Source organism: Pleuronectes platessa, chromosome 17 (assembly GCF_947347685.1).
Source record: "Pleuronectes platessa chromosome 17, fPlePla1.1, whole genome shotgun sequence".
NCBI classification, from domain to species: domain Eukaryota; kingdom Metazoa; phylum Chordata; class Actinopteri; order Pleuronectiformes; family Pleuronectidae; genus Pleuronectes; species Pleuronectes platessa.
The window spans coordinates 12694551-12715297 of record NC_070642.1 but is presented as its reverse complement, the minus strand read 5'-3'; the positions used below and the strand labels follow the sequence as shown (position 1 = coordinate 12715297).

The window sequence follows — 20747 nt, the reverse complement described above, 5'->3', positions numbered from 1 at the left end:
TCAGACAAATAACAAGTTTTATAATGAGGAGTTTCAACTGCGCAAGTTTATAGATGTGCAAACACACTCATACACACTCATAAACATATACCCACATTGGAAAAACGCCCTTGAGCAGAGGGAGGATCCCCCTCTCCGTCTCCCATTGTCCCCATGAATCCGCTTCTTTTATTTCAGAGGAGTTTGACAAGTTCCCAGCCGGCCATAAAGACACATGCCTGAGACGCATACTTCTCAAATGAACACCATCGACCTAACCCGTCCTGCTATTCTTTGCAGAGGCATTGTTTATAATACAAACAGAATGGTTGATTAGGATTGCCTGAGAGCACAGCGCTGTCTTGTTTCCGAGAGTCATGTGGTTGTAGTCCTCTACAGCTAATTAAGAGATGAGAAAATAACACTGGGGAGTCTCGGAGCAATTAGCGGTTATAAGTCGAGGCTTGAGAAAGGCACTGCTGACCACATGATGTTATACTGACGTTTCCTTTCACATGATATTCAGGCATATTGACCGGTTCTCTTCTTCGTTCATAGTTCAAATTCCTCCTCCACCACGTCGCTGGCCAGCAACTCCCCGAAGACGGGCGCGAGCGACTGGGCCGTCCCTCAGGCGTCCAGACTGAAGTACCGTCAACAGTTCAACACGCTAGACCAGCTCATGAGTGGCTACTTGTCAGGTGCGTCTCACACACACACACAGTCACACACACACACACGCACATATGAACTCGTGGCTGCTTGGCTGCTTCTAGGTGATTTTGTTTAAGTTTGACTGGACCCACTCTGAGCCAGTTTCACTTCACACAAACTCTCACGTGCTCTTGTGATTGCTCTTAGCTCCACTCGACCACACACCAGACAAACACATCCACATCGGGTTGTGTGGGAAATTCACTCTGCCGTTGTTTTAAATGTAATTTTTACTTTTCAGGACCACAGGTTAGAAATGCACTGATGGCCTCAAACCTGACCCAGACTCAGTTAGCTACCATCTGGTGAGTATAAGGTGTTTTATTTATAATCCAACTCATGAAGATTCCTTTGTGAACATTTATAGATATCATCCACAGGCTATAGCTCATATACAAAATTACATGACATGCTGATATTTTGGGCTCTTCACACTCCGTCTGGAAATAAGCAGCAGGGAGAACTCGCTGGAGTTTCACTTCAATCTTGGACCAATTTCATTGTTTCTTGAGAAACTACCAAACACCTCTCAATAGAACGTAGATGTAACCAAACATTTCCTCCCACCCAAAAGAGACTTCCTTTCCATCCATGTGGTGCTTGCTTCAGAATAAACAGTTTCTTGCTCAAAGTCCTGATCCTTATGATGATGTGTTCCTGATGATCCAAATAGTTATTTATAACGCTGGCATCAGTGGCACATAATTAATGTGTGTTAAAAGAGTTGTTTAACATTAATGACACATCACAGTTTTTTAGTCTCTGTAAACGCATCTGCTTTGTTTCCAGCACAGCAGGCAGCTGTTTTCAGCTAAAAGCTATAATAAACCCACTGTATACAGCCGGCTCAGCACCAGACTGCAGACAGACACAGTTAGCAGCTAGTACATGTAGCCATAATGTTGCTGTGTATGTATTGGAAGTGTAAATAAGCAACGTTTTGCAAACCTTTTCCCCATAACTAAACTGTGATAAGTTGCCAGTAGTTAGTGGTTTCCTGAAACTAATGATGCTTCTATAGAATCTTTGTATTTACCTTAAATACATACAGGTGTCATTTTTATTGTTTACTATGTGACCCTGTTTGTGATGTAAACATAGGACCCTGGCAGACGTGGATAAGGACGGTCAGCTAAGGGCCGATGAGTTCATTCTGGCCATGCACCTGGTGGACATGGCTAAAACTGGCCGACCTCTGCCACTCACACTTCCTCAAGACTTGGTTCCTCCGTCTCTCAGGTATCACACTCACACACTCACACACACACAAACACACACACACACAGATTGACATATTGCTGGTTTTATCATACACGACCATATATATCCCTTTTTCTTGTTTCAGAGGAGTCAAGTCCAGTGAGCTTGTTAATGGAACAGGGCCCTACATAGTATCTCCCTGTTTAATCAACACGACAGAAATGGAACCTTCACCGAAAACCAAGAGCAGTGGTATGGCATGCTCTGCTCACTTGTTAATCTTTGACCTTGTCACCTCGCCGTGTGTTAGACATCTCTCTTCCTCCACTTCTTAGTGTCCTTCGAGGACAAGCTGAAGGAGAACTTTGCACGAGGCAGCGCCGAGCTGGATAAACGACGACTGGCTCTGCTGGAGGAGCAGAAGAAAGAGAGGGAGCGGAGGGATAGAGAGGAGAGAGAGGCTCAGGAGAGGAGAGAGAGGGAGGCCAGGGAGCAGGAGAACCGGAGGAGGCTGGAGGAGGAGAGGCGGTTGGAGAGGCAGAGAGAGATGGAGAGACAGAGGGAGGAGGAGAGGCTGAGGGAGCTTGAGAGGAAGGAGGTGAGTGATAGAGGTAGCCTCACAGGATATACTTAGTAACTAGATTGTCAAATATGTTGACTATGTTTCTTTACACTTTAAGGCGACAAAGCAGGAGATGGAGCGCCAGCAGAGGGAGGAGTGGGAGCGAGGGAAGAAGGAGGAGCTGGGACGGAGGAGAGAAGGCGAGCAGGAAGAAATCTCGCAACTCAGGGCCAAAAAGAGAAATCTAGAGCTGGAGCTGGAGGCTGTGGTGAGACTTTATTCACACACACACGAGCGTGCACATTTAGGAACAGCCCTAATTACGGTATGGAAACCCAGTGGTATCCTCTGGTCCCCAGGGCAACAAGCACAAGCTGATCTCAGACCGTCTCCGTGACGCTAAGAGCAAGAGGCTCATTCAGAAGGCCGAGGTGGACCTTATCAATCAGAAGAGGGATGAACGCATCACAGAGATCAACACGCTGCAGCTGCAGTTTGAGGTCAGACTTAATGCTTTTTGATTCATTTCTGTCACACTTACACCATCAAATTATTACGTACATGATTAAATTGAGATTTTGCAATTTGGTATGGGGCCACAGGACTGGCAGATGAAGCTGTCGCAGCTCGTCCCCGAACAACAGAGGCTCACTGAGAAGCTGCGAAACATCAACCTGAACAAAATCTCATGTGGGTAACAAATGTGTTCTTATTCAATACATGTTATCATATTGGTCACTGAATTCTGTGAGTTGTCTCTGACCCGTGTCCTTTGGCTTGTAGCTGGTGCTTTGACCTCTGTGACCTCGAACGTGACGGAGAAAGGCGGGAACTGCCGGAGGCTGAAGGACCAGCTGGACACGCTGGAGAGGGAGACCACAGACAAACTGTCTGAGATGGATCAGTACCACAAGGAGCTTAAGGTCAGTGATCAGCACAGATCGATACAGGATGTGGAGAATGATGATAACAACTGAAACATAAACCAAAAGGCTTCCAGGCCAAAATCTTGTCCCTTGCTTACATATTCTGCATATTCACATTCAGCCTCTGTATGTAGAGATTAAGATGTTACTAATCAGCTCTATTTTAAGGAGCACATAGGAGGTATATTCACTTATACAGTCACCATTTTACATGTCACCTGTTTGAGAGATTTCACTTGGTTTCTATTAATTTCCACAGAGAAAGAAATCAAGATGCAGATTCTTGAAACTTGCCCTGGTTGTAAATCATCACTGTTAACGTTAAAAATAAATCAGGAAATTCAGAAATTAGTTTTCAGCTCATACAGTGAACTCAAGTGGTGCTCAGTAGAGCGCATATCTCCACCAAGGCCCAGCACTTAAGCTGCACAAAATTACCAGCACTCATAGATATAATTTCCCTTAAATATGCCTGGTTTCCCCTCAAGATCCATGAATCATTACCAGAGACGATGGTGAACATGTCATAAAATACTCTGTTAAAGAAAGTGATAAAAGGAATCCTGGAATCCACCCCCTTGTCTGGATCTGTGCCAAAATTGAATGGATTCTTTCTTGGCCCATTTCCCATCCTCCTAACAAGTTTCATTGAAAGCTTCTCTACTGTTTTGGGAATTAACAATGGAAACAATTGCTGCCTAAAATTAAAAAAAATGTCTTAATTATAAAGATTCAGCATTCTTTTGTACATAGTCAGCAAAAATGTATTATTATTTACTCATATGTATTAAAAAATGTAATTATCATAAAAGGTATTCACGAGGCTTCAAGAGTTTAATTTTTTATTTCTCTCTGCTTCCGTGCAGGCTTTATCGAAATAGAACAAAATCAGGGAGTTTGAAAGTGCTGCTATGAAATCTTGTTCAACTGGTCACAGTAGATCTAAAGTTTCACCCCTCAGGCAAAGAAAAAATTTCACAAAAACGCACACCACACACACACACAGACACACACACACACACACGCACACACAGACAAGCGGTGCCAGAGATCCTTATGATTAAGTACCTGCGAAGAATGATGTCACACCCTCTTCACAATCTCTCACCAATCTGAAACTAATACTTGCAGCATCAATAAAGCCTCTCTTTCTCTTTTGCTCTCTCTAGATTTTATATTTCCTGACTTCCCTTTAATGCTTTTAACCCCTTTCTTTCTCTCCTTTTCCTCTGCTTCCCTTTCTCTGGATGTTTTTCTTCTTATTTTTCAACCTTCTCTTCTCTGCCCGTGCACTCGTCTGCCCCGTTTCCCTCCCTGCACCATCACGCCGTGTTCTTCTTTCATAGCTTGGGGATATGGATGACTGTGTCCTGAGGGGCCTTCTGTCTCTGCTGGCCTGCCTCAACCAGCTCTTCCTTCTCATCAAGGTTATCCCTCTTTCTCCTCTCTCTCTCTCCCTCTCTCTCTTCCTCTCTCTCACCTCCCACTGTGTAATAATCTTCTCCACCCCTCCCTCTTTCTCCTTTTTTCCACCTCACCTCTTGTTTTCCCTTTAGCTGGATCTTCCAGTCTTTCCTTTTCATCCTGTGTTGATTTGATCGCTCCCTTCATCCTTGCTTTTTTTTTTACTCTGTATTAAACAGACATCTGCTTTTGGTCCCACATCTTCTTTTTTTTATTGTTGTTTCCTGCTTGGGATTTGTTCTTCTGTGTAAACAGGATGCAATCTGAGGGTAAAACACACACAAACACTGTTAGAAGATAGAAATAAATGTTCTCAGGTTAATATGTACATCGAAATGCATGTTTCTGTGATTTGCTCCCTCCTTTTTTACATCAGTTTTGCATGTGTGGAATGTATTTGTGGTGTTGTATCAAACCACAAAGTGTTTGTTGAGATGAGGATTTAACAGCAGCTCCACAGCTACAGAATTAAAGCTAGTATACAGTTGTTGTGATTGTTCTGCTAGTAGACACTCTTTATTTCTCTCTGATGCATTGGATGTTTCTTGGCTGCATCAGGAGCTGAGGGAGAAGCAGGTGAGGCAGCAGGCCCTCCTGGACGACCTGCATCGAGTCAAAGAGGAGAAGCTGAGGGAGCTGCAGAGGCGCAGGGAGGAGGAGAGAGAAAGGAGGAGGAGGGAGGAAGAGGAGGCGGCCAGGTGAGTGTGAATGTGACCGTTACTGTTTGTTTACCTGTGTATGGTGCATACAGCAGATTACAGATAACAGTCTTCAGATTTGTGTCATGAGCTTCTTCTGTGTTTTATGTTATGGAAGGTTTAAATAATAAATTTAAATCACTTTCCACAGACGGGCAAAGCTAGAGGAGGAGCGGAGAGAGCAGGAGCAGAGGGAGCAGGAGAAAAGGGAGAAGGAGAGGCGGGAGAAGGAAGAGGAGGAGGCTCGGCAGAGGAGGCTCCTGGAGGAGCAGAGGGCCCGGCAGAGAGAGGAGGAGGAGAGGGAGGCGCAGATTCGCCTGCGAGCAGCCCAGGAGAAAGCAAAAGAGGAGGAGAGGAGAAGGCGAGAGGAGGAGGAGGAGGAAGAGGAGAGGAAAAAGGAGGAGGAGGAGAAGAGTAAAAGGGTGGAGGAAGAGAAGAGGAAAAGGGAGGAGGAGGAAGAAGAGAGAAAGCGGAAAGAGGGGGAAGAGAGGAGGAGGAAAGAGGAAGAGGAGAGAGGACAGCAGTCGACGTCGGTGGGTCAGCGAACAGTCAAGCCGACCCCGTACAGAGCCCTGTACTCGTTTGTTGCCCGCAACAAAGATGAGCTGAGCATCGACGCAGACGGTCTCATAGAAGTATGACAACACACACACACACACACACACACACACACACACACACACACACACACACACACACATACAGTTAGGGTGTTATTGGCATCTAAATCCATAACTTTTTACTGCTGTATTAATAGTGATTTCCCCCGGTCACTGCAGTAGTGTGATTGTATTTTTTTTCATGATGCAGGTGGATGAGAAGACTGTCGGCGAGCCGGGATGGTTATGCGGGAGTTACCACGGAAACAGGGGCTGGTTCCCCCAGAGTTATGCAGAGAAATGTCCCACGGCCTCCGGCACTGAGACGGTTCCCTCTTCAACTGGAAGAAAGTCCTGTCCACCACCACCACTTAACAAAAGGTAACTTATAGGAAGAACCGTCTCAAACACCTTTTTTTAAAGCTTTCTCTGTCGGCTACTCTAACAATCACCTTGGACGTTGTCATTTATGTTATTCTTCTTGTTTTTATGTTTTGTATGTTGTATGTTTTATTCTTCTATTTTCTCTTTCTCTAATGCTTTTTGTCCCCTCTGCTTTACCCAGAATCTCAGATGTGGAGGCGACAGGTGACAACACTGCTCCTGTCCAATCAGATGCTTCACAGGTTAGAATGAAATGCTGTTTTCATTGCGTCTGAATTAGTTTCCTAAAAAACAAATGCTTTTAATGGAAAATCCATGCGATTGAACCCATAGACTGATAAAGCTAGCGTGGTTGAAACATTATCGTAACATCCAGTCGTGAAATGCCCTCGACCAATCAAGAGTCAGTCTCAGCTGACGTTTCACCACGTTTTTATAGCATCAAATTACTGATTAAAACCAGACTTACTGAAAATATTAAAACTTGAGCATATATCAGTTAAGAACTAAGTAAAATAACAGAAAGCATCTCTCACAAAAATGTATCTGACATGAACTCTAACTTTTTTCTTTGATCATATCCCTTCCACTAACATGGAGGAGGCAGGGTTTATGACCTAAACTGCAGCCAACTATTTGCGACACGTTGGTCATCTATTTGACATCTGCAGCTGGATAATGACCATTAAAAGCACGAGACTCTACTTCTCGGTTCAAAAGTTGGTTTGAGCTATTTTGGGAGATGTATTCGTGACCATAGTTTGGAATCCTGTGGGTGTAGTGATGCATTCTTCGTAGTATATCTGGGCTATGAACGGTCTTTGGCGGCCAAGGAACTAGGTCTGGCTAGGTTACACACACACACACACAAACACACACACACACACACACACACACTGCTGCTTATACACTTGCATGGCTGTATATTTATAGCCATGCTCTGCAGGTCACACAGACATTTACAGATCTTCATCTCCCCATAGATATTCATCAGTGTTAGTAGGTCTGGTATTTGTAGGTTATGTCTCATGGTTTGAAAGAGTCAGATCAAGTTACAACCATGAACAGCGATATGTTGAGTTTATACTTTATGTGTATATGTAGATGGTATTCATATACATAAACTAACTGTTCATTTGTGACTCCCCTCCCTCCTCAGCCCTCCGTCTCTCTGCTGGCTCGTGCCCTCTCGTCGTGGTCGGCCACTTCCGAAACTCACCTCAGCCTCTTCGCCGGCGAAGCCATCACTGCGCTGCTGAGCTTCTCCCAGGGCGACGTCATCGGCGTGCTGCAGCAGAGGGACCAGTGGTGGCTGGGCCAGCTCAATGGGACGCAGGGTTGGTTCCCCAGTAGCTATGTCACTCTGGAGACGGGTGGCATCACGGAGTATGAACACACACACCTGCAGACACACTAATATCTTTGTAAAAATGCATGTAAAATATTAGATGAATGTCATTCCTGACTGTGTGTTGTTCCCTTTGTAGTGTGGATGGATTTGACACATCCGACTCTGTTCATCTGGAAGGTAGGTAAAGTTAATCAGTAAAAAATCACCAGACAGTAATTTTATTTAAACCCCATGTGACATTCTTCGCGGCTCTTCTCGTATCTACTCCCACCTAGAGTACGTGGCCTTGTACACGTATGAGAGCCCAGAGCTGGGGGACCTAACGTTTGTTGAGGGGGACGTGGTGATGGTGACGGAGAGGGAGGGAGAGTGGTGGCGAGGATGCATCGGGGACCAGACTGGTGTGTTTCCCTCCAACTACGTCAGACCTGTTGAGCCAGAGGTGAGTCACCAACACTGTCTCTAGGGCTGACCTATATTTGGAACTTTCCTAATGATTATAATAGAATAAATAATCCTGGTGTCCGGATCTGTTTGATTATCGTATATTAAATAGATGTGCAAATATTAGGGCAGCTAGTTGACCTTCATAACTTTATTGATTCCTTTAAAAGTTTTGTTAAAACAACATTTACTTTCCCACTTTACTAATTTAGCTGTCAAGACCTGGAGCTACGGCCAAGAAACCTGGTGAGTCCGAGCACGGTGCGTCACACATAACACTGGTTCCCTTAACTCTGTTGACATTTTCTTGATCTACATTCATCAGCGCCTGTGTCTGCTCGGTTGACAGAGATTGCCCAGGCGGTCACCACCACCGCCACACCGACGATACATCAGCTGCATCTCTCGCCGGGGCAACTGATCGTGGTTTTGGCAAAGAACTCCACTGGCTGGTGGCTTGGGGAACTGCAGGTTGGTCACTGGAGCCTTGGTGGGGCTCCATGATAATTAAGATGATTTAAAAAAGCAAGAATGATGTTAGGTTGCTGTAACTTTATCATTGCGATAGTAAGGTTTTTGCTGCATATATCCACTGTGTGTCTGTCAGACAGTAGTTAAATCTGATGCCCATTTTCAGATGGAAATATTCAAATATCTACATTCTAGGATCTTTCTCTCTGTTTGGAGGAAACTGAGAACATGTGAATGTAACATCCTGAATTACTAAGAACATTACCTTTGTCGTGCGTAATTGCAATTGAACTTTTTTTACACTCAGTTGATAAAGAAAATAATCTCCAGATGAATTGATAATAGTCTTTAATAGCTAATTGGAGCCCTAATTGGTTGTTAACCTGTTTCTGTGTAATGTTCCGGGGATTCTTCAGGTTTCAACAAGGTTAAATTAGGACTTAAATTTAATTTAAGACCTATTTCCAGTATGACAGGTATGATGGATTATCATTACTTAAACATCACTATGACTGAAGATAAAGTAAGGTAGCCCGATAGAGAATAAACGTAGAGAACACCATGTTATGATTCAAACCACAGGCAGAGACAGTGGGTGTCTATAATCTTGCCCACAGCCAAGCCGAGTGCACTGAGGTACATTGTTGACCAGGGTGTTTGTACACGATCAGTTATCAGGCCCATGTTTGTCTTGCTTGTAGTTTCATTACAGCGGGCTGATATCTGTATTGTTGAGGAAGATCTACAACAAACAGAGACATTTGCCAAAAACGTCTCTGAAAAGGTTACATTCATTTGAAACCCTGATAGAAGTAGTGTTAACATAAAAGACCTACCAAAATGTATATAAGACATAGGAGGTACATTTTTAAGACCTGAAATTCCGATTAGAAACCATGTGTCCATGTGGTAGAAATAAAGTTTAAGGATGTCAGTGAAGTTAATTTGACCATTAACCTATCCATGAATTTAATCACAGGCTTGTCTCGACATCTACAGCAGTGAGTGTTCAGTGCTGAGCCTGCAGCCGTAGCTCTGGTTCTGCAGCTCTTCATACAGTAATGAGACAGTTGGGTCAAGTTAGCAGCGAGAGGTGAACGCTGTTATTCAGTGAGACCACAGCTTTGTCGAACTGCACAATGACCTCAGCAGGGAATATGTTTGGCTAAATTGCTTGGTGAAGGCAGGCTGAGATATCGAACAGTATCTTTTGGTCATTACACAGACTTGAGGCTAAGCTTTGGCTGGATTTACAAAGGCTGTGAACAAGAACTTCTGCCAACGATCCGTCGCAGTTTAACAGTTCCGCCTGAGTTACTTGCGCTGCTTAGATTTTGGACTTTCAACACCGCGCCCCGACAAAATCAATTCATGTCTCGAGTTGGAATTCAGAAGGGAAGCGGCGGGAGATCGATTTCCTCTCACCAGCTTTATCTCCCCTCCAGGCTCGGGGTAAGAAACGGCAGAGAGGCTGGTTTCATTCCTCTCACGTCAAGCTGCTGGGTCCCACCAGCACCAAGCCCTCCCCCTCCCCTCTGCCAGGTGAGGGCTGACACTCTCTATACATCAATATTTAGCACAATGCATGTTTCCATAATTGTTTTACTTGGATAGCTGTTTTATTGTAATTCATGACCAAAATCCATAATCATTTCACGTACATGTAAATAACTGAATGGAACTCTGTCAAGCACATACCTCCACCAAGGCCCAACAGTCCCTTTAAACTCAACCAAGCTGCACCAATGTGCACAGACTCACAGATATCAGTCCTCTAAATGTTCCGGATAATTTTTTTTTTTCATCGAGATCCATGAATTCTGTGAGAAATCATCGAAAATGTTAAAATAGTCTCGCAATATTTAGGAAAGTCAAAGTAAATATATCGATTCTTTTGTCCGGATGTACGCCAAAATGTATTTGGTTCTTTCTTGGCCCATGTCTGATCCTTTTGTGGAAATCCATTCTGTAGTTTTTGCAAAACCAACCGACTAATAAATAAATGAAAAGAGCGAAACCATAACCTCCTATGCGGTTGTAATAATACAGGGATTGGCCTGGCAACCCTGCTAATATCTGTGTTTTCAATTCTGTTTCTCTCATTTGAAATATGAATTCATGCGTGAAATAAGTGTGGAGCAAACGCCACTAAATCACTGTTCTTCCATGTAGATGTGATTAACCTTGGGAATGAGTTAAATGTCCTCCAGCTATGCAGATTTGCTGGCGTAGTGCATTGATTTTCTTTGCTCATATCCAACTAGTTATGCATCATTTTTCCATCATAATCTGTAAAAAGCTTCTATAAATTAGTATTTCTGAGAACACACTGAAATGTCCTGTTGATCACTTCTCACAGCTCGCAAAAAATGTTCTCAACTAAACACAAACTATTTAATATATTAACATATTTGGGTAGAACCCCGTTGCCCCTAAAAAGAGCTGATTGAAAAAAATACAGCTTCTATAATAACACTCCTTTTGTGCCGCTGATCCCTCAGTGTGCCAAGTCATCGCCATGTACGACTACGCCGCTGCCAGTCGGGACGAGCTGAGCTTCTCCAAGGGTCAGTTGATCAGCATCCTGGACAAGACCAACCCCGATTGGTGGAAGGCAGAGGTCAACGGGGTCACGGGCCTGTTGCCCACCAACTATGTCAAGATGACGACTGAGTCGGACCCCAGTCAGCAATGTGAGTAAACCTGACCGGGTTTCTTAAACATCTGCATGAACAATGTATTCTCAGGCGGAAACTGTTTTTCTGTCATAGCATTTGAGTGAAAATCAATAGTTCACACATTCAGTTTGAATCATTGCGGGAGTGCTGTTCCCCAGCGATAGAAACAAACCTCCCTCGTGCTGCTGTAAAATCTCATTGGTTTGACTTGGCTCACTCCAGGTTCGCTACATTGCTCATCCATGTCAGAGCATGGAGAGAGTGAGGGTAAGTTTCCAAAGGAGGTGTGGTGTCTGTCAGTCACTGTGGCATCACTGGTGAACATAAAACCCATCGCACTTAAAAGGCTCAATCCCCTACATTTTGTTAGTGTGCTAATCTTGCATCTTGTTGAATAAAGTTGAATAAATGCTTAATTTTCATCCCCTTAATGGATCCGGCCTTTTAAGTATTCATAAATCAATCATAAATAATAAAAAACGAATAATTTCAAGGAATAGTTTGTCTTCTTTGTTTTGATGCTGGGAACCGCAGAGAGTTAGATATGAAGACGCCGCTCCCAAGGCTGTGTATTACATATGAAGCTAACAGGGCCAAGCACAGCTAGCTAGCCATTAGCATAGCAGGATGAAAACGTTAGCCTGGCTATTTTAAAAGTTATGAATTAAAATAACAAACAATGAATCACACATTATTTTTTGAAACTTTAATAATAATGAACTAAATGTACATAGGGTAGCTAAAAATGCTAGCTGTTTTACCTTGTTTCCAGTCTTGATGCTAGGTTAGCCACCTTCTTAGTGCCTCCCTAGCAGCTTATTCCCCAAAAAAACATGATACAAATAAATCAATCTTCTCTTCTAACTCTCAGTGAGAAAGTGAAACGTATTCCTCATAAAATGACAAACTATTCCTTTTAAATGCGTGTTTACAACTAATCACTGGGTGAAGAAAACGGAACAAACATTGATAAGCTTCAAATCAAACCGGTTTAATGAAACGTCTCTCCTCCCTGATCACTCGTGTTTTTTAGATTAAAGTTTAATTTTAACTGGAATGTACGATCACTGCACTGTTGGGATGGGTGTGATGCCTCTCGAGGATATATCCTCTGCTCACTGCTCTGATATTGAATAATAAAAGAGCCCGATTTGAAGCAGGAAGTGTGAAATCATATTCGTAGCTTGCATGTTCTTACAGCAGCGGGTCCCTGTTAACAAGCGTTAACACACTGGACGTTTAATTAGTGTGAAACCGAATGAACACGTCCTGACTCGTACGAGGAATGACCCTCACGCTCCGGCTGACGTGACTCGCAATAACATTTGCATTCCCGGGAAAATGCATTATTAATGCACCTGCATGTAAGAGTCTGGCATTAATATTCAAACTATATTAATGTCTGCTGTCTCTCCGTCTCTCCTTCATCTCACTCACCTCCCCCCCCTCCCCCCTCCCGCTCCTCCACTTCATTTCTCTTTTTTTTGTTTTTTTCCCCCTTTCCTCCGTAGGACAGTAATGCCGGCTTTCCTCTCGTCTTCTCCTCCTTTTCCTCTTCTTCCCACTCGTCTTCCTCCTCCCTTCTGTCTGAGCCAATCCGAATTGCCCTGTCGCAACAGGAGGCCCGGCCGCCGGCAAGAACAGCCCAGCTCTGCGCTTTCCATCCTTACTCCTCTAGGACTGTGATCCTCTGTGCTCCTCTGTTTTTTGTTATTTTTTTAATTTAAATTTCTCCCTCTGTCCTTTCCCTATTAATAGGCATTAAATTCTCACCCCGACCCCCCTTCGCTCTCTCCTGGCCTATGTTTCCATGGATGCTTCTTTAATTAACCAATGAACTAACCAAGGGAGCGAGGCAGAGGCAGCTAGACACGAGAAGCATAGAACGTGTAGTTTTCCTGAAGAAGAATGGAAATATGAATTGTAGAAGTTTAGATACAAATTATTATTTAAAAACTAAGTATACGGAATCAGACTGAAGTCGTTTAGTTTTTCTAAATTAAATTATGAATGAGTACGATAAAGAGTTTTATAACAGGGTCGCTCAGTCTTGCACTAACAACATTGAAACCTTGCTCTAAATGGACCAACGTGAAGACTCACTGTTGCTTAAATCACCAGTAACCTTGACTGCTACATGCTAACACATTGCTTGAATTAAAAACTGATTGTGTTACTGTCGCTTCTTCTACACGATTTAATCGATTTACTATTAATGCTTCCAAGTATTTAAAACTGAGACTCATCCTGCACGGAACTGTGATACCACCAGCAAAAAACACAAACACACATTAGCATAACAAACGATGGAGTATGAGGGACATATTGGAGGAAAAGAAATAAAATATTCAGAATAAAATCATGATATTACAAGAACCCACCTTTTTCACAGCAGCCATTTTAACATGAACGAGTCCGTAAACACAGGTGTTACTATTTGCATTAATAAGGCTCTATCGAAATAGGGCACAACCAAATTAATTTCATTAGTAACATCTGTGTTTACCGACTAATTCATGTCAAAATGGCTACCGTAAAAAAGGCACAATACTATGTGAGGAAAGTCGTAATATTATGAAAATATATTAATAGAGTAATGTTTAGGCTTTGTGTCTTTTTGGGGTGGGGGGAACATTGTAGGAACAGCCATTCATATCCGCCTGCAGGGCTACAGACGGTTACATCTGCGTGATATTCAAGGGGGTTTTGTCATTTTTAAAGAAACTGGGAGATCGGTAAGAGATTTTAGAACTAGAAGGAATGGAACTCCAGCGAGCGTGGGTTCTCCTTGCTATTTCTTTCCTTAATAATTTGTTTCTCTTTCTGTCTCTAACTTTGTCTTTGTTCTCGTAATATTCTGACTTTATTCTAGAAATTTCTCCCCCCGAAAATCTTTTAACGTGGCCCTCACACTCTGTCACACATTGCGTTGATTCAGAGAAAATGACTCCACGCTGCTGACTTGTTTGTCTCACATCGTTTTTACTATTTGCCAAGTTTGAACCTCAAAGACTTGAACTACCGACTGAGTCTTCCACTGCTCTTTCACCTAAGCATTAGCTACTTTATTCATTCACACCTATGCAATCATTCGGAGTGAAAGGAGCTTCATTTATCTGTGACACACACTCATAGTTAGCAGGGTTGTCAGCGTTAGCATTGCCCGGTATGTTCCTTTTAACTTCATGTACTGCGACAACAACGTGCCTCACACTTGTCTGTGCATTAAATGTAAATAAAATCCCATAAAACTGATAATAAAAGGAGATTTTAACATGTTGATGCGCGTAGTGTTTATTGTGTTGTCTCGCAACTGACGGGAAAGCGTTTGTGCGTGTGTTTGCGTGGCACATGCTGCTGGTTTGGGCATGCATGCATGTCTGCACGTGTGTGTCTGTTTGCACGGGCATGTGTGTGTGTGTGTGTGCACTTCAGGGTGTGCGGACCTGATGACGCTGGACACCATGACCCCTCAGGAGAGGAAGAGACAGGGCTACGTCCACGAGCTCATCCAGACGGAGGAGACTTATGTGGAGGACCTAGAGCTGGTACTAGAGGTACGATTAAGGTTCAGGGATATTTAGACATTGTAAGAATTCTCTGGAATTTGAAGCACTGATGTTTCTGTTCCCTTCTGTCTCTTCCTGTTACTCTGTGTTGATGTATCTCAGGTTTTCTACAAGCCCATGTCTGAGTCAGGCCGTCTAACAGAAGCTGAGATGGCTGTGATCTTTGTTAACTGGAGGGAGCTGATTATGTGTAACACCAAATTTCTGAAGTAGGACCCCCACACACACACACACTTGCATGTACACACTGATTAAAGGAATGATTTTACTATTTGATCAATACAGATAATTTTGGAAAGTTCAGCCTAAATTCACAAAAGCCATTTTGAACTCATGAAGTCAGAAATGTCATCAAGATCTAAATTCTTTGGACAATTTGCTGTATTCTCACTCAGACATGTCTGGAGCAACTGTCTCACATACAACCCCTCCATATGATTTCAGGAGAAAGTCTAGAAATCAGTGAATGTCTAAAAGCAGCAAATCTCACACAACTGCCTCAATGAGCTGAACATCAGAGCAACAAAATGTAACACTTTAGATTGGGTCCATTTGCAAAAGCCCGGCATCTCTGTGGGTTTGAGATATTCCGTTAGGTTGACTTTTTTTGTCTCCGTAACAAATGGATGAAGATGTAACAAGAATCCTCTCTGTGTGTAACATCATCATCATCATCATCTGTGTCTCAGGGCCCTGCGGGTCAGGAAGATGACAGGAGGAGAGAACATGCCAGTGGAGCTCATAGGAGACCTGCTGGAGTCGGAGCTCGCGCACATGCAGCCCTACATCCGCTTCTGCTCCTGCCAGCTCAACGCCGCCGCCCTGCTGCAGAGCAGAACCTACAACCAGCCCGACTTTAAAAACTTTCTCAAGGTAATAATTCGTGGATCGTGCGGAACCGACATTTAAAAAAAGTGACATACACAAAGGGCCCACATGGCTTTGTGTAAATTGTCATCTCTCTGACTGTTTGCCTCCTCCTGAGCAGAAGATCGCCACTAACTACCGCTGCAAAGGAATGCCACTGTCCAGCTTCCTCCTCAAGCCCATGCAGAGGATCACACGCTATCCCCTGATCATCAAGAACGTACGTGCCGCGTGCTCTTTATTTGTCCATTTACAAAAATCCACACCCACCGCTTTTTTCCCCGATACTCATTGTTTCCACATCTCTCTCGTCCACTTCCTGTTTGTCAGATCCTGGAGCACACCCCAGAGGACCACGTGGACCGCGGGCCCCTGAGACAAGCTCTGGAGCGAGCTGAGGAGCTGTGCTCTCAGGTCAACGAGGGCGTCCGGGAGAAGGAGAACTCGGACAGGCTGGAGTGGATACAGAGCCACGTCCAGTGTGAGGGCCCAATAGAGGTAAACCCCCCTAGAGATGAGACACGCAGCACGAACCATGGGATTTGTAGGTTATGTCATCACTGCTGTATAGCACAGTTCAGTTGATCATACTTCACTAAGCTACTTCACTGTACCTGTTTCCTTTCCTCCATCTCTCCTCCTCATGCTTTCCTGTCTCGCCGTCTCTTCCAGCACTTGGCCTTCAACTCGCTAACGAACTGCCTCGGGCCCCGCAAGCTGCTCCACAGCGGCCGCTTGTGCAAAACCAAGAGCAGCAGGGAGCTGTGGGCTTTCCTCTTCAGTGATTTCCTCCTCCTCACACACAGCGCCAAACCCTTCTCTTCCTCGGGATCAGACAAGCTCTTCAGCCCCAAGACCAACATACAGCTGAAGATGTACAAAACAGTAAGTGAGAGGCGGGGCGCTTTTCTTACACAAGGGGATGTGATATCTAAAATCGCATGGTGTTTAAGCTGTACTTGTTTTTTTGATTATTTACAGGAAACTTCTGCTTGTAGCAAATTGAAATGTTCTATAATCCATGTCCCTAATTGTTTTCTTCTTGTGGGCATTGATCCATTCATCATCTGTTTATTTCCTTCCCCAGCCACTATTTCTGAATGAGGTTTTGGTGAAGACGCCCCCCGACCCGTCCAGCGATGAGCCGCTCTTCCATGTCTCGCACATCGATCGCGTCCACACGCTCAAAACAGAGACCTTGAACGAGAGGTACACGGTGGACATGAGACAACGGCAGATATCTCAACAAAGACCTAATGATTCCGTCTGAAATATTCACAGGTTTACTGATGTTTTTTTTTCGTAGGGCAACATGGGTCCAGAAAATCAAAGCAGCATCTGAACATTTCATTGAAACCGAGAAGAAAAAGAGAGAGAAGGCTTACCAAGGTAAACACAGAAACTGTTTCATCTAATCACACCAAAGATATAAAAGTTCAGTCCAATCTTATATTTCAATTTCTAAAAACAGAATACCTCATGACGTAGTACTGTGTGATACAACTCATTTCACTACTTATGACTAAAGGAGGTATTGTACGAATTTGAGTGTAATCTAATCTAAATATCCAATATATTAATGTGGATAATCTTCACGATAGCATCATTGCATCCACTCTATAAAAGCACATGAGCAATTTTTTTTATTATTAAAAGACATCCTAAATAAAAAAACTAATATGAATGTTTTGTAAGTTTAACTTATTTTAGATCGTATGTTATTATATAAAGTAAACTCGATGATAATATCAGCTTTTCTCATAATAGCCTGATAGATTCATGTATTAGTTATTTTATATATATATATCTCTACCTACTCAACTGTGAAAAGTAACCATTTGTATTTGTGTGATTATGTTTTCTAAATAATTTGTGTAAATTAAGGCTAAAATATAAATATGATGCTAGGTGAGTCATTTTCCTACAGTCACTTACCACAGGGTTAGGGTTAACACCTGTTGAGTGTTGTTGGTTTAAATATAATGACCCTGTTTGTTTTAGCACGTTCTCTGAAGAGCAGCGGTATCGGACGACTGCTGGTGACTGTCACCGAAGCTCAAGAGCTCAAGGCCTGTAAACCCAACGGTGAGCTCCGGGGCTGGGACACAAGAATACAGTACCTGTCGTTTAAGTGATGACTAATTCATCTGAAACACCCTCATCCTCTCTTTGCAGGTAAGAGTAATCCGTACTGTGAGCTGACCATGGGGGCTCAGTGCTACACGTCCCGGCCCGTCAGCGACACTCTGAACCCTAAGTGGAACTTCAACTGCCAGTTCTTCATCAAGGACCTCTACCAGGACGTCCTGTGTATCGCTGTGTTCGAGAAGGACCAGTTCTCACCTGATGGTCAGTGGAGAAAACACACACACAGAATTGATATGTGGGCTTTTTGTTTAGATTGTGTGGCCAGTACAGAATGAAGGAGACCCACTGGTTGTTTGCTAGGATCTGATGACTGCTTTTGATTTGTTAGAGCACATTTTCTATAAAGCATCAGATGTCGTCCTATTGTTTTGTGTTTGTTACTGTCTGGTTTTCTGTTTTCTTTTTGCCTTGAGCGTGATTTTGTTATGGCTCCCAAACGTTAAATTATCGGCCAGCTTTAACCTTCAGATATTCAAAGCCCTCGAAGTGGTCTTTTAAATTTATGTCAAAATCTCATTTTTGCATTTTCACTAAATGGACGTTTTCTGCCTCCAGATTTCCTGGGTCGGACAGAAGTTCCCGTGGCGACTATAAAGAAAGAGATGGAGAGCAAAGGTGCTGCGAACCGACGCCTGCTGCTGCACGAAGTCCCCACCGGAGAAGTCTGGGTCAAACTAGACTTGCAGCTTTACGAGCCAAGCAAATGAGGACAACGTACAGCTGAACACTCCCTCGAGCACAGACTCTCTTTTTAAAGTGATGATCAGAAGACGTTTTCAATATGAAGATACAGTTAAAGAGCCTAAAAGGGCCTGTTTGAAGCAGTGAAAACAACCACCACTGCCTTGTTTTGGTCTGAGCCACCAGCGCCCACTGAACCTACGTCAAACAGACAGGCGAATGAAACCTTTGCCTAAATTAAAAAATTAAAAAAGGGAGATGTGTCTTCAGAGGTAGTAATTTATTGTGGTAAAGGGAATTCTTACTACAAACAGATCTGCAGAAAACGCGATTTTAATTTGCCAATACTTGAATGTTCGTCAGTTGGAAACCGACTTAGACAGAAATGCCTTAAAATGTAGGCAGGACGTTATTGTATCATATATACAAATTTGTAAACAATACCATTTCACTTTTAATGAAGGGATACAGCCTGTCAGAATGTTTGTTCACATGCCCTGTTATAACTACAAAATGCCATACACATACATTTCGATGTTGCACACTACTGTAGAATATAATTTCAGAGGTTACCTCATGGTGTAAGGAAGTACGCCATTAATACTAAATAAAATGGCAGGAATAAAAAACAGGAATACAGTGAGCATTGTTTCTTTTATTTGTTATTTGTTGTGGCTGTTGCACATTCTTGATCACCTGATTAAACTTAAAAGAATTAAGGTGGAGATTTGTGTTTTAACTTGGATGTAGCCTCCAGCAGCTGTTAACCTGCTGGTTGTTTGCCACATCCACACGCAGAGAACCAGCAGCTGCTCCGACCACACCTTCCATCCCGTGTGGGAGTTGCACTGACGTGGTGGTTTCGAATCAAGCCTGCATGAGAGACATTTTTACACAACGTTCCTTCTCTCTTACCTCCTCTCCCTTACTTCTTACTGCTGGGATTCTAAAGTACCACACCGTCGATTCACATCCTCCAGTTTGACAGGAAACACGGTGATTTATCAATGATGATTAAATTCTTTAAATGTTGTACCTGCTGGCGAGAGTTCTTCTGGATACAGAGCCGGGATAATTGGGGGAAGGCTGTAGAGATGTGTTGGCCTGAGGCGTCACAGACTCAGTGATCACTCTGATCCTCCACTTGTCTCCTCCTGTACTTACTTCCTGAGATGGAACAGAAGACTGTGTATAATTCTGTGTCTTTGAAGAGAATTAGAACATGGGATCCTTTTATGCACTATTAAGTTCTATGTAGATACATATACCGTGCTGACCCTATAGGAAGATTTCTAACATTGAGCTAAAATGCTCAAATTAATAATACACAAGAGAAGAGGAATCATAAAGCATTGCATTGCTTGTGAGTACGATATGTATTGAATATATTTAAAAGAAAATTGTATTTAATTACGACCAGAGCCTGACCCATATATTATTAACAGAATAAACAGTGCTGAAAAGATGTGATATAAATAAGTTAAACTTCAAATATTAAGCTTTAATACATTTCTTTACCATAATGGTTTGACATCTTAGGAATTGTTTTTGCACACATCTGTGGATAGATCGGTATTGGAAATCTTTTACTCCCTAATAACAGGATACTAATCTTACTAATGTGATCAGAAACTATGTAAAAACACGCTGTAATTACTGTCTGCACTGCATGGTTGAATGTATTAACAATATCATGTAGTTAGTTTGAAATGACAGCAATGACAGGATTCTAACTAAATATAGTTTTATGACAGTTAATATTTCCAGTTGTGAATACCACAGTGCCCGAAAACATAAACTGCAAAGACACATCTAGATTGATAACTCCTTGAAATCCCTGCTTCAGTTTACAGAAGGACAGGAAACCAGACCCATCAGCGAGCTCATGTTTATTCTCTTGGTGAATCGGTCTGTTGCTGTCAGCTACAGACACAAACATGTAGAAGTGGTGACAGAGTCCAGAACGACAGCCAGTGACGGATCGTGTCACTACCTGGAAACATGAGCTCTTT

The 20747-nt window shown here is 43.0% G+C and overlaps 1 protein-coding gene across 4 annotated transcripts in view; it reads left to right on the top strand.

Annotated features, from left to right (window-relative positions):
* itsn2a (intersectin 2a) overlaps positions 1-19378 on the top strand; it is a 36237-nt gene extending 16859 nt beyond the window's left edge. For 2 of the 4 annotated variants that reach the window (XM_053445082.1, XM_053445081.1), the window contains exons 8-38: positions 538-680; positions 935-998; positions 1795-1932; positions 2039-2145; positions 2229-2491; positions 2574-2723; positions 2815-2955; positions 3058-3145; positions 3239-3378; positions 5404-5543; positions 5695-6178; positions 6354-6523; positions 6708-6768; positions 7686-7912; positions 8014-8054; positions 8153-8319; positions 8534-8567; positions 8647-8792; positions 10238-10334; positions 11294-11485; positions 14906-15027; positions 15142-15248; positions 15729-15912; positions 16028-16126; positions 16237-16404; positions 16579-16791; positions 16994-17115; positions 17213-17295; positions 17908-17991; positions 18082-18255; positions 18610-19378. In XM_053445082.1, the coding sequence (XP_053301057.1) occupies positions 538-680; positions 935-998; positions 1795-1932; positions 2039-2145; positions 2229-2491; positions 2574-2723; positions 2815-2955; positions 3058-3145; positions 3239-3378; positions 5404-5543; positions 5695-6178; positions 6354-6523; positions 6708-6768; positions 7686-7912; positions 8014-8054; positions 8153-8319; positions 8534-8567; positions 8647-8792; positions 10238-10334; positions 11294-11485; positions 14906-15027; positions 15142-15248; positions 15729-15912; positions 16028-16126; positions 16237-16404; positions 16579-16791; positions 16994-17115; positions 17213-17295; positions 17908-17991; positions 18082-18255; positions 18610-18761 (4501 nt within the window). In that variant the 3' untranslated portion in view covers positions 18762-19378. Of the gene's footprint in view, positions 1-537; positions 681-934; positions 999-1794; positions 1933-2038; positions 2146-2228; positions 2492-2573; positions 2724-2814; positions 2956-3057; positions 3146-3238; positions 3379-5403; positions 5544-5694; positions 6179-6353; positions 6524-6707; positions 6769-7685; positions 7913-8013; positions 8055-8152; positions 8320-8533; positions 8583-8646; positions 8793-10237; positions 10335-11293; positions 11486-14905; positions 15028-15141; positions 15249-15728; positions 15913-16027; positions 16127-16236; positions 16405-16578; positions 16792-16993; positions 17116-17212; positions 17296-17907; positions 17992-18081; positions 18256-18609 lie in introns of all 4 variants that reach the window. The other 2 variants (XM_053445085.1, XM_053445083.1) reach the window with 2 other exon arrangements.
* The last annotated feature ends 1369 nt before the right edge of the window (positions 19379-20747 follow it).